This window comes from Lissotriton helveticus, chromosome 4_1 (genome assembly GCF_964261635.1).
Source record: "Lissotriton helveticus chromosome 4_1, aLisHel1.1, whole genome shotgun sequence".
In the NCBI taxonomy this organism is placed as follows: Eukaryota; Metazoa; Chordata; class Amphibia; order Caudata; family Salamandridae; genus Lissotriton; species Lissotriton helveticus.
Genome location: NC_136063.1, coordinates 63,436,607 through 63,450,717, shown reverse-complemented (window position 1 = coordinate 63,450,717; position 14,111 = coordinate 63,436,607). Strand labels below are relative to the sequence as shown.

The 14,111-nt window shown below is 47.6% G+C and overlaps 1 protein-coding gene across 1 annotated transcript in view; it reads right to left on the bottom strand.

Annotated features, from left to right (window-relative positions):
- The window catches only part of LOC144828318 (C-type lectin domain family 2 member D-like), a 99,529-nt gene that overhangs the window by 26,675 nt on the left and 58,743 nt on the right, over positions 1 to 14,111 (bottom strand). Inside the window, exon 4 of the mRNA XM_078686408.1 lies at positions 10,393 to 10,496. Within this exon, the coding sequence (XP_078542534.1) occupies positions 10,393 to 10,496 (104 nt within the window). The remainder of the gene's footprint in view (positions 1 to 10,392; positions 10,497 to 14,111) is intronic.

Below are 14,111 nucleotides of genomic sequence, written 5' to 3'. Positions count from 1 at the left end.
TAGGAATTGCAGTTCACATTTATGTAGCGGCTCGAAAGGGGGCCCCATGAGTCTTGTAAGGACAAGATTCAGGTTCCACACAGGAGAAGGTGGCAATCTGGGTGTGATTATTCTTTTTAATCCTTCCATGAATGCTTTGATTGCAGGAACTCTGAAGAGAGACAGATGTTGCCTGTTTTGCAATTGCTGCAAGGTGCAGGCGTTTGAAAGAGTATGCCAAATTAGACCTTTGTAAATGTAAAAGGTAACAGTTAATATTTTGGATGGAAGCATCCAGGGGATCAATTTGGTTATTGTTGCAATAAATGGCAAATCGTTTCCATTTAGCGGCATAACATGCTCTGGTAGTGGGTCTTCTAGCCTCTTTAATGATGTTCATACAATCTGGTGGTAGGTTTAGATAACCAAACTCTAAGACTTCAGGAGCCAGATCGCCAATTTCAGTTGGTTTGGGTCTGGGTGTCTGATTTCTCCATGGTTCTGTGTTAACAGGGAGGGTGTGAGCCGTAGCTTTTGATGTGGAACTAGAGAGAGATCTAGTAGTGTGGTGAACCACGGTTGACGTGCCCATGTGGGAGCTACTAGAATCAGTGTGAGAGACTGTTGTCTGCGCTTGCGCACTACTAATGGAATGAGTGGGAGAGGCGGAAAAGCGTACGCAAATCTGCCTGACCAGTTCATCCACATCGCATTGCCTTCGGACAGTGGGTGTGGAAACCTGGAGGCGAAGGCTGGGCATTTTGCATTTCCGTGTGTGGCAAACAGATCTATGTGTGGGTGCCCCCACCTTTGGAAGAATGGCTGAGGAACTTTTGGATGTAGTTCCCATTCGTGAATCTGTTGTGACTGCCGAATTAACAGATCTGCTATCTGATTGTGAACTCCTGGAAGGTGTTCCGCTAACAGATAAATGTTTTGAGGAATGGCCCATCTCCAAATGTTCTGTGCAAGTTGGGACAGTTGCAGAGAGTGTGTTCCCCCCTGTTTTTGTATATAGTACATGGCTGTCATATTGTCCGTCCAGATTAGGACAGCTTTGTTTTGTACTTGAAGTTGAAAAGTCTTGAGTGCTAAGAATATTGCTAGCAGCTCTAGATGGTTGATATGGAGCAGTTTTTGTTGGTTTTGTCCATTGGCCCTGAGTTGTGTGATGTAAGAGATGGGCTCCCCATCCTGTGAGGGATGCGTCTGTTGTGAGCACTACTTGTGGAACAGGCTCGAGGAACGGCCGCCCCTTTGTCAAGTTTTTGGTGTTCCACCACTGCAGAGAGCGATGCGTGTGGCTGTCTACCAACACCAGGTCTGTTAGTTGACCTTGAGCTTGGTTCCACTGTTGTGCTAGGCATTCTTGTAATGGGCGCATTTGCAATCGTGCGTGTGGTTCTATGAAGATGCAAGGTGCCATCATGCCTATTAGTCTCATGAACACCCTGGCTTGCAGAGATTGTTGGTATTGAAAGGCTGTGACTAAGGCTTGAATGCTCTGTATCCTGGCTGGACTGGGACATGCTAGAGCTGTAGACGTGTTTATTGTAGCCCCTAGATACTGATGTACATGCGAAGGCTGCAGGTACGACTTGGTGTAGTTTATTGTAAACCCTAAGTCGTGCAATGTTTGAATTGTCTGATGTGTGTGTTGGACACACTGATTGAATGACTTGGCTTTTATGAGCCAGTCGTCCAGATAAGGGAAGACATGTATTTGTTGTCTTCTGAGATGTGCTGCTACCACTGCTAGGCACTTTGTGAATACTTACGGTGCAGTTGTCACTCCGAATGGAAGGACTTTGAACTGATAGTGTTGTCCTCCTAGTACAAACAGTAGATACTTTCTGTGAGCAGGATGTATGGGGATATGGAAGTAGGCGTCCTTTAGATCTAGTGTTGTAAGGAAATCGCCTTGTTGCAGCAGTGGAAGCACTTGTTGTAGAGTGATCATATGAAAATGATCTGATTGTATGTAATGATTGAGGGGCCTGAGGTCGAGAATTGGCCTTAGTGTTCCGTCCTTTTTGGGAATTAGAAAGTACAGCGAGTAAACCCCTGTTCCTCGTTCTTCTAAAGGAACTATCTGAATAGCATCTTTTTGTAGAAGTGATAGAACCTCCTGTTGAAGCAGAGTCAGATGGTCTGTAGACATTGGACGCTGCCTGGGAGGTATGGTTGGAGGGGTTGCTGTAAGTTCTAGGCAGTAGCCATGTTGGATAGTCTGTCTTACCCACTTGTCTGTTGTAATGGAGTTCCAGACAGGTAGGAACAATGTTAATCTGCCCCCTCCAGGAGTGGAATGCTGTGGGGGGAGCAAAGGGAAGTCACTGTTTTGTGGCGGAAGAGGATCGGTTGTTATTGTTACCGTGACCTATTCCTTTGTTATTATTGCCTCTGTATCCTCCTCTAAAGTATCCCTTGTTAGAGGATGTTTGGGATTTGAAAGATGTTGTAGTGTCTGCTCCAGTTTGTTTGGAGCCTCCTCTGTAAGAGGAGCGACCAAAGGAGCCTCTAGCTGGTGTGAACTGTAAAGCCCCCATAGACTTTGCGGTGTCGGTATCTTTCTTCATTTTTTCCAGTGTAGTGTCTACTTCTGGGCCAAATAACTGGTTCTGATTAAATGGTTGGTTTAAAATGGTGGTTTGCACTTCTTGTTTAAACCCTGAAATGCGTAACCACGCATGTCTCCTGAGTATGACACTGGTGTTTACAGCTCTAGATGCTGTGTCTGTAACATCTAGCGCACATTTTATTGAGGCATTGGATATTAACTTGCCTTCCTGTATAAGGTCATTTGCTTGATCTTTGTACTGATCTAGTAGGTGCTCAAGTAGTTTTTCTAATTGGTCATAATGAGCCCTATCGTAACAAGAGGAGGGCTTGTGTATTTGCTATACGCCAGATGTTTGTAGCTTGTGCAGCTATTCTCTTACCTGACCCGTCAATTACTTTTGATTCTTTGTCAGGTGGGGGTGCTTCGCCAGAAGTTTGAGAGTTTGCCCTCTTCCTAGCATTGGCCACAACTAATGAGTCTAGTGGCAGATGTCCTTTAATGTAGACGGGATCTGTGGGTGCTGGTCTATATTTTTTCTCGATTCTAGGGTTTAATATTCTAGAGCCTACAGGGTCTTTAAATACCTCTGGAGCGTGTTTTATAACCCCCTTGATCATGGGAAGAATTTGAGCAGACCGCTGAGACTGCTCAAAGGTATCTAGGAGAAAATCCTCTTCTATGCTATCGGAATGCATAGGGACTGGACTCCATGGTAAACAGCATCTCTGTTTAACAGCTGACCAAAACCAATGGTATCTTCTGGAGGGGAAGGCTTTGATGGGTATGACTGCGGTTCAGGAATGTCAGGCACATTCTGTGGGTTTGTAAAGTCCCATATAGGCACATTTTTTGGGTTTGAAAAATCCCATACACCCTCATCTACATGGTATGAATCATGGTCTTGCATGTCCTCCCCTCCACCCACATTGTATTAATCATCATTCTGCTGTGGGGAATGTGATGATAATGGAGAATGTACAGAAGAGATTTGAGGTGATATGTGAGGAGGAACAGGAGAAGAAGGAAAGAAAGGTATAGGAGAGGAAGGGTGCATAGGAGATGTTGCACAGTCCTTTTTGGCAGGAACCACAGGTGTGGGTGGTGCATCTGCTGGTCTCTTCTTGTGAGGTGTAGCATCTACATGATCTGTTTTTGGGTCTATGTAGATCTTCTTTTGTCAAGGATCTGGTCTAAAATGTTCTTCCTCCTCTACAACCTTCTTGGGCGTCAATTTTATCAGTTACAGAGGAGGTTGTCGTGTGTCTTTAGCCTTGGGAGGTGTTATAACATCCTGTGGCATAGTTTTTGGTGCCGAAGGTGTTGTTTTCGGCTTTGTAGGCATGTTCGAGGATTTGGGCAACTTGGAATCAGGCTTTGAGTTCTACGGCGTCGAAGCTGTAGAAGTAGACGGCTTCGGAGCCGGTGCTTCTTTTGGTTTCGGTACGTCTTTATGTTTCGGTGCAGGTACTGGTTTAGGCTTCGATGCCGACGGGTCTTTTGGCTTCGGTGCCGAAGGGTCTTTTGGCTTCGGTGTGGAATGGTCTTTTGGCTTCGGCGCCGAGGCATCTTTATTTTGTGGTGCCCATGGAAGAGGCTTGCTCGGTGTTGAGGCACTAGAAGGCTTAGTTGGTTTCTTCGGAGCCGGGCTGGAAAGCGGGGCTTTCGAAGCAGGTATTTGGCCTCGACTGGGCACTTTGGGCGGAGTGCTGACCTTTGCCTTCGTTTGGGAAGAATATGTGGTGCAGGGGCAGTAGTACTCACGCGCTGACCCGATGGAATGGAGTCATCTGAGTCGTCTGCCTCTGATACGATCTGGAGATCAGGTAAGTTTTCTTCGGGAACGAGGGGAACCTCTTCGTCGAAGATGTCTTTCGGTACTGGAGTTGATCTCCTCATTTTGTGTCAACGTGCTCTCCGATCCCGGATGTTTTTCTTCAATCGGAAGGATGCACAAGCTGTGCAGGTCGACTCGTCATGTTCCGGCGATAGACAGAGGTTGCAGACCTCGTGGTGGTCGCTATGTGGAAACTTTGCTTGATATACCATGCATCTCTTGAACGGAGTTCTTTCCATGTGGTGTAGGCCGCACGGCGTCGGTAGGCCCAACGGCCCGCGTCAATGTCCGAAATGGAACTGATGGCGTCGAAAAGTATTGTAGTCGATGTTGAAGGGAGTTGTTGGAAGTTTGTGTGAGTTCTGCGCTTCGAAGTTGCTGAAAAGTGTTTTTCTAGCCGGAGCAGAGAAACTTTCATCCAAACCCAGTGGCGGAAAAAAAACAATCCAAGGATGGAGCCGATGCCCATGCGCAGATTTGTCCAAGGGAGGAGTCACCTATCTTGTGACTACAAAGACTTCTTCCAAGAAGACAACAACCTGCAATCATCCGAGCCCAACACCAGGTGGCGATCGAATGCATAGTGTACAATCTGCAGCTCATATGCCCCGAACACCCACCTTCCAAGTGGTAGTGTGGGCAATAACCACGAGTCGCAGGTAGCGCAGTGCGCCAGGTCGATGGCCATTTGAAAGTAGGCTTCCAGGTTTAGTGTGGTCATGAAGTCGCCTTGCTGTAGTAGGGGATAACATTCTGTAGTGCTGTCATAGGAAAAGGTCCTGAGAGGATGTATTTGTTGAGGGGTCTGAGACACAGGACTGGTCTGTGGGAGACTTCCTTTTTGAGGATTAGGAAGTGTAGGGAGTAAACCGCTTTGCCCGGGTGTTGCAAGGGCACTGGTTCTGGCCCTTTTGAGAGGGTGGGTGGGTACCTCCTCCTCTAGAAGGGGGGGTGCTCTGCACTTGGGGTGTGTGCACAGGGCTGAATGTTTGGTATGGTTGAAACTAGCTCCAGTCTGTGGTGATTTCCTCCCAATCTGCCCTCAACATGTGATGTGTGATGGGGGTGTGTGTGGCAAGTGAATGTTTAGAGATGGAGGGCCCCTTGGCTGGAGAACCTCTACCTCTACCCTTGTTGGAGTTGTGAAGCAGGTAGTACCCATATGTGCAACCTCTGCCTCCTCAAGAGTGCAGATGTTCAAGAGGCGTGGCCCTGGCTCCCCCTCTATGTTATTGTTTGTCAAAGAAGCACCTGGTTGATGATGTTTGAGGGCACCTATACATTTGGCGTTATCAGTGCTTATTTTACATTTTCTCCAGCATCTCATATGCCTGAGGGCGGAAGAGATGCTCTGCATCGAAACTTAGGTCACTGAGACGTGGTTGGACTTCGGGCTTAAAGCCGGAGACGTGTAACCACAAGTGATTGCGAAGGGCGATCAAGGCATTTACTCCTCTAGCCGCCATGTCAGTGGCATCATGGGTGCATTGCGCAGTGGCACTGGAGAAGCAGATACCCTTTGATATAACTTTCTCCCCTTTCATCCTAAGCTGCTTGGGGAGGTGCTGCAACAGGTCCTCCATTTCCTCCTACTGAACCCTAACAATGCATGATAGGAACTGATGCAATTGGAATATACCAGTGCTTTGCTGCACTACCACTACCATCTCTCGCCTGCAGCAACAACTTTTTTAACTCTCTTTATCAGGCGGTAGGGGGATCGCCTGCAGCTTTAGCAGCAGCATGTATAAGGGCTATAGGCACTATTAGTGAGTCTGAGGGGAATGTGTCCATGGATCTGAGGGAGGTGGTTTGAGCTTTTCTCCACCCTAGATATGACCCACTGTGTGCAAACACCAGTGTTTTAGCAGGCTCTTTCAAAATGGCAGGAGGAGACTTGTACTTGCCCTTTAACATGGGGTAGGGGCTGTATATAGCATTCTGCCCTAGGCAGCGTCTCCAAGGGGGAAGTCTTCCTCAGGTATAGTGCGCTTGTCTACCCTGTGCTATGTGGCAGCCCCTTCGATACATCCCACGATAAGCCACAGAGTCATCTGGGGGAGAAGCCCCTAGTGGGACTGGCTCTAGACCTAGATCACCAGGGGGCTCCACATCATAATCTTCCCATGGATAGTCTGTGGGACGTGGGTAGAAATGTGGACCATCGGGGGGCTATGACCATGGAGACGCTTGTGGAGAATCTAGAGGAGCGATGCTGATGGAGACGGAGGTAAAGTAGGTGGAGGAAGATGAGGGGCAGGTAATGGGGAGGAGGTGGAACTTAAGGAGGAGGGCAGGAGGGATGGCAGCCACATTATACGCCTTTTAGGAGGCAATAAAGGCTCTAAAGAAATGTCCTCGAAAGCCAGCCTCCTTAAAGAAATCTTCCCAGTTGAGGGATGGATGCGAACGCGTTTCTATTTTTCATCTGCTCCTCTGTAGCTTGGTGTTGTCGGAGTTGGATGTGGAAGGTGGTCAGCACTGACTCATTATTCGGTGCTGAATGCAGCAAAGATAATCGATGGGGCCTTGGGCATTAAAGGGTGCCTTGGCTTATTGGTGACAGAGGGCCAATGGTGGTCGAGGGTATTTGCTGATGCCTTTCCTCGGTGCTGCCAGAGCCCGAAGGTGGCTGAGGACCTGCACATGGCAGTGTCTTACACACAGGACTTGATGATGCCTGACTCTCTAGGGAGTGGTTCCCTGCCTTGGTGTGCCTCTTGTGAGGTTTGTGGTTAACACAGAGTTCTGCCATACTCACGTCTCTCTGTGCCAACTCTGTGCGAGGGCTGCTGCCAGTTGAGGCGAATGTACCACCTTCCCCTTCCTGTTCTTTTCAGCTCAGTGGTGCCAGAGTCAATGACATCTGAGCTGGGCTGATGAGGAAGGGTGCTCAATGATTTGCCTCCTTCTTTGGTGCCAAGCAGGTTCAGCATATCATCTGTTGACTGCCGCTGCGTCCTGATGTTCGCCCAGTATCTGTCTCTGTGGAGTAGAAAGGTCTTCTTGCACCAAATAACAGGCAGAAGGCGCACTCGCGTCCTTGTGACCCGGAGAGAAACAGATTACCAACCCTGTGGAAGTCAGCCTAGGCATACTTGCAGTGGCATTTAGGGCATTTCCTGATGGACAACTGATTTATCGCCTTCAATGCCTCTTAATTCTTTGAAGTTGATCAAGGAGATAGTGCGGAGCCCCGAGATTTGGTGATGATTTCCACAGCATTTCAGAGCTGAGGGGAAATAACCTTAGATACTGAGGAATGACTGGGTTGGAAGATTTGAGTGCATTCGACGAAGCAAGGAATGTGGAACATGTCAACTCCAAGAGCCCCACCATTACGTGCCTGGATCCGATGGCAGAGAAAACCCATCTAACAATGGAGTTGGTGCGTTCCCAACTAAGGGCGGAGTCACCGAGTGTCTTTTTTGAAGAAAACCAACTTGCACCATCCAAGCCAAAGACTAGATGTCGGAAGACAGAGCAATAAACATATTGGAGAACTGCAGGCATGCAGTTACCCAAGCGCTCCAACAACGTAGACGGCCCCTTGTGGGTGGTGACCTTACCGTTGTGGTTGAGGCCCATGAAGCACTTAGGACAGAGGTATTCTATTCATGAGTTACATTCCCAGCAGAAAATGAACGATCACAACTTTTTCATGCTTACACTGCAGGTGCAGTTCATAATAACACAGTTTACGAAGCACTAGAAATAACACGGACATACCAAGAACACCAAAATTGGTTTGAAGGTGCCCTACCACATACCACAGCTGTAGTTAGACTCGGTCCCCTTAGCAATAAAGTAGCAACATGGCCAGTCTTATTCCGGTACACAGCATTACCAAACCTAGCAACCCTGACAACATCACAACTACGTACCTTGTACGCAGGCCTAGTCAGAATATTCAGATGTTCAACACAGTTCATCATGCGAACAATGACAGTAAATTCTGCAATGACTGCTCAAGCTGTACAACCACGATTGGCTACACTGGTCATCAGCCACAGACGATCAATGCAGTCACGGGTAAAATTCCCATTAGAGGGGAGGACATTTCATTCTGGATTGCACAAAAAAACAAATCAGCTTGAAGCAGTGTTTACCCATACGCCCCACTGAGACCTGCAAATTCCAACAAGACCTCCAAACATGCCAGCTGGTACACCCCAGAACTCAGGATCACCAAGCGCAACTGCCACCAACTGGAGAAAGGATGGTGCACCACTAAGAACCCCGCTGACAGAGCAGCCCATCTTATCAGAGAATTGATATGGTATGGGTAATGCCCCCGAATGTTGCTGCATTTACTGCAGAGACCCTCATCGAGAGAAGAGATCTGGGGGCTGCCGGGAGGTCCAGAGGAATTTGGAGACCCAAGAAGGGAAGAACGTTGCTGGCTCTACTTATGGGGGTGAAACTCACTCCAGCCCATTAGCCTAAACTTTTGTGTTTGGTCCTTAGGTGTTCGGGAGTACTTACCAACATATGGGATCAGCTGTCCCCTATGCCTCGGCAGTGCTTCTGGTGTGTTGGACAACCACTCTAGGGGGTTACTTTACTGCTCAGTGAATGTCACAGTGGACAGCGGCGGCTGTGGAAACTGTGGGAGACTGCTATTCTGAGGGCTCTGTCTGGCCCTTCGGCACATTGTGATGGAAGATGGCTTACCAGGTACCCAGTTTATGACATAAGGGGCACTAACCCAGGCTGTGAGCCAGTTGTTTGGGGGCTCTTGAGCCTGAGCCATTTTTGCATGAGCTCTTTTAAACCATATTAATGTTTGGCGGGGGCAGACACTTGGTATCCTGGTGCTACAAATCGGCACGGTTCATGCGGACGCATGACTTAATGTACCTCAAGACTAGATGAGAGGCCAATATTGGCAGGTCTCTGTGAGGAAAGGAATTGGCGTAAACACTGAAATGCACTTACTCCTCCACAGGCAACATTAGATCCAAATATGCACAATTCAACTATATCCACTGCACATACCTCACTCCTCATAGACTTCATGTGATGTTGCAGACTACTGACCTGAGCTGCCCTGAATGAGCCCAAATTGATGGAGATTCCCAGCACATGGTTTGGAATTGCCCGATCATAACATTTCTGGTTGCAAATGCACTCTCAATCATGAGTGATTGCATACAGTGGAGGTCTGCCTCCTTGGGTTAAATAAAAAGTGGCCTGCACAAAAGGTGGGTAACAGATTCCTAGATTTGGCTCTGGGAATAGCACACAGGGATATTGCCTGTCAATGAAGTCCCCTCATAGCAGAGGGCGAGCTGAAGTGGGAACCTGGGCAGTGGCTGAAGGAGAGGCGCTCTGCACGGAGGACTGCAGAGGTCTCCGCAGACGACAAATTTGCAGACCTGTGCAGGGTGCGGGGAGGTGGTCTCCAGCTTCTAAAGGCTAGATTAGGGACAAACAATTTAAAGTTGAATAAGCAGCTCCTTGCTCCACCACAGTGTTCCACGGGGAACCGTGGCAATGATGGGGTGGGGCATAGGCGAAGGCTTGGATTGGCTGGGAGATGGATACAGCCCTCAGCGACACCGTCCACTTCTACCCCCGGGCTCATCTGACATACACTCTGGCTAAAGACGCCCTGGACTGCTTGAGTAGAACACTAGACAGGCCTGCAAAGAGAGACAATATACATGACACTGGGCAAAGTTAAGTTATGAGTTGTAATGCTGCTGATACTAATCAGTATGTGGTTTAGACAGGGTAGGTGTGTGCGATTCTGCGGGGTGAGATGGCTTGCACACACAGACAAACGCGACTATATGACAAAAAACTTGCCCCAACAGCGTAGATGACCAAGCCATGAGACATTGCTGAACTACGCAACAGCAGAGCCCAACACACTCACTGCTAGTTGTGAAACGTACACTATGTACCTCTGAAATGCATGGGCCATTTTATACTTGAATCTAAAAAAATATATATATAAAAAAATACAAGTTCCTGCTGTGGCTATTGTTTTACACACATCAAAGAAACTTACAATGTCCCTGTGTAGCTTTCTCCGTTCACCCAGGAAAGCACGTCTCCCCTCTTGCGAAGTCCAATCCAATAGGTCTGAGTATCAATGCGGCTTAATATGAAATTCTAAACAAAACCAAACAAAGAGAAATTCAAAAATTATTTTGACTAAACACTTGATGCCCAGCAAAATATGCATTTTTAGGTTTAGCAATTTCAAGTCGGTACTTTGATGTGTTAATTCTGAGTTTTCTGCTTTTGTCTAAGACACCAAGTTAGATAGAAAATTAAAAACACCATATTCAGAACCACAAGGACAAGTTTAGATTGACATCAGGTGGCCAAGAAACTGTCATCCAAGTATCCCGACTGTCGGTGGTGGGGAGGGGACCAGCTCAACACTTCCTTTATTAAAAAAAAATGAGTTTATGTAACATTTTTAATACAGAACATTGCATATTCTGTGCCAAGGTTTACACAGATGTAACATTTAACAATACGGTTAAACTGTTGCCACACTGAAAAATGCACAACCCTGTTTTGCAGCACTTTATGGAAGATAAATCTTGAAAACTGACCAAGAAAGAGCGAAGAGTTTGGGGTTGTGCGATTATAGAGCGACACTAATCTCGCTTAGCTGCCATCGCCAGGCGTTTCTGTACAACAGCCTGTGTTTGTGGCCCTTGTCGGCTATGTCCCACACATGCAACAAGCATGTCGAAGCGACTGTGCCCAGGGCGAGCACCGTCTTGTGCTATATGGTGCTCAAACGGAAGAAAGTGCCCTCTTGATAGAGGTCTCCCAAAGTATATATGTGCCTTGTGCCAAAAATGCAAACCATTGACTGTGTGCGATGCCTCTCGTGTCCGGGCAGCCCTTGAAGCAGGATCCCAGGGGCATGTGGGATGACATGTTACATGCGTTGGTGAACTCCCTGCGTACATGTGTTGGCTAGGATTCTAATTTCAGGTATGTGGTGAATAATTTGATCCTTGGAAGAAACAATTGGAGCAGTTCCTCTGGTGTTACTAGGCCCTGGCCTGAGCCAGTGTCACACAACATGTCACAAAGCACATAACATTCATACAAATAAAAAAAAATGATAGAATTTACAGAATATTAAAATTAAATAAAAGCAACCGCTTAAGAAAAGTTAGGCTCAGTAAACGTAAAAGTGAAGGAGACAAGAACCAGGCATGACAGACATAGATGTAAAGGGTTAATGCATCATCTATTCTTTAAGAGGGGCATCAGCTAAAAAAAGAACAAATATCCCTCAGTTAGTTACCTGGCCCGGGATGAAGCCCTCTAAACTATCTCCCGTTGTCTGAAACTCACAGAGAGAAACTATCCCAGGTATCCTCATAGGTGGATGCGACAGCCCAGGAGGAGTGGACAGACAGACGTCACAGCATGACTTGGAAAACTGAGCCTCCGGGGTCCCCGGCCAGCATTTCTTCATGCCTAGCAACCTCCACATCCGGATGTGCTCCTGCAGGTGCCCCAATGTCTGCAACTGGCATTTGAAGAAAGAGCTAAAGGTGTACTGGAAAGGCCTGCACCCACAGGGCACCCAAACTCCTTGGCGGCATGGCTCCTGCTCCCTTCGCACCAAGTCCTGGAGCAACTGATGCTTGGGGGAGATGACGTCGTGGGGGGGATGGACTGGTGCAACCTATAAACATAACACAATCCTCAATAACCTGTGTCTTCTCCTTCTGTAGATGGTGTGTGATGTTGCATGTAATGCAAAAATGGTTTCAGCACTCTATGCACTAGTATTAATCTTTCTTATCCCAATCGGAAAATCAATAAGTTTAGATGGTTTTGCACATAAGGGAAAAAAATGTATTTTCCAAATACAGAGTCTGTTAATCCTGTTCCAATGTTCTCTTTATTTTTCAAAAAGGAAATTCTTCCTTCACAAATTCATTCACCATGCCAACGCGTTTCGTCTCATTGAGAGACTTCTTCAGGGCTTTCAATGTATGGCATATAGTGTATCCTCCAATCAAACCCAGTGTTTCACAAACCGGTATGAATAAAATATTTGTACAGTGTTCAGACAATCGAAAAGCGGCCTAGTAACCGCACGCAGTCTGGTCAGTGTTCTCACTAGTTTTCGTGCACCATTAAGTTACCTAAGGACACTATCTATGTGTTGAGTGCGGACTTCATCAGCCTCTGCCCTCAGTTCTGTTGCTTATATGTGATGTTGCATGTACCTGGCCGGATTGGGACCAGACAGCCATCTGCAAGTTGACCAGCACCTAGCATCTGCACTAGGACCCATTGCAGGTCAGACAACCTACAAGCCCATGTGGTCCTCAAGTCCCTACTCAGAAACTGTGGCCATCTGTTGTCTGGGTGAGAATCACCACTGCTAGCCGGGTACAGAGCGCTTCCCTCCTCTGAACGCCACCCTTCTCCTGCCCCTGCCTTGTGCTACCGCCTAGTAATCATGCCAGAAACCGGTCCTCGGAAGCTTGTTTCCATCACCACCCCCTTTTGTACCGCTTTGGCCGCCATAAGTTGGCAGGGTATGCTCAGACGTGAGTCCCTTGCTCACTTTGCCACTGGATTCAAGCAAGCCGGGCTGAAGACGGCTGGAATGCCAGAAACCGGTCCTCGGAATCTTGTTTCCGGTCCAGGGAAGGCATGGCTTGGCAGTTCGGGCTAGACTGTTCCCATGAGGCACAGGGTCAGACTGATTTGCATATGGCCATGTCTGAACTGGGGTGGCAGAGTGGGCTAAAGAACGGTGATGGATTCAACCCAGATCTGTTGACTGGGTGTGAGTGTTTGATTGATTCAGATGCTCCGTCCATCACCACCCCCTTTTGTACTGCCTAGTAATCAGCCAAAGATGGCTCAGGCCTGGAGAATTTGAAACTTAGATGGAGTCTGGTTGAGTGCTGGTGTCCAAAGTAAGATAAGCACAGCCCCACTCAGAGTTGTTGCTGTCTGCAGTATTATCCCATCTGCATTCTTGTGATGGCTTCTGAAAAAATAAATCACTAACAAAACCAAGTCCCTGGACCTCTGTTGGATCTGTGATGCCTCAACCATGCCACATTCCAATGGCTCCTGAATTAAGTAACATTGCAATGCTGGTCTATTTGTCTCATCTCCATGGCACTACATGGCTGTTTGTCAGGATACCTTTAATGAGCTGTATATTCCCCATCATCAATCTCAGGTCTTTAGCTATCAAACCATAGCCTCCTCTCCAGAGAGCTGGCCAGATGTGAGAACTCTGATGCAAGCCCTCGCCAAACTCTGGGCTCTTCCTGGTAGGGGCGCCCTTCTCTCTAGCCAACACTTGACGAGGATTTCCTCTAACTTAGGAAAAACTTGAAATTGCAGGTTGGCTTTCATCATGTATGGGGGAGAGCATATTCTGCTCCCCTGTGCAGCTGCAAGGGGTCATATTAAGGCTGCACTTGTGAGCTGCCCACAGCTCTGAGGCATTAGACAGGTCTCCGGTGTCTCTGTCCTTGGAATGATCTGCTCCAGGTTTATGGCCCTAGTCATTCCTGGCCTGGAGATGTTTGGATTTGTGGGTGGTGGGGTTTCGTGTAGAGTAATCGCTCCAGGTAAAATGGCATCACTCGTAAAGAGGCTCTACGAGGCGACTACAGAGCGACGAGCAGCACACTGGCAAAAAGACAAATATGTAAAGATAAATAAAATCATGAACAAGGACCACTGGCTGCTCCCTACATATCAAAAATTGAGAAA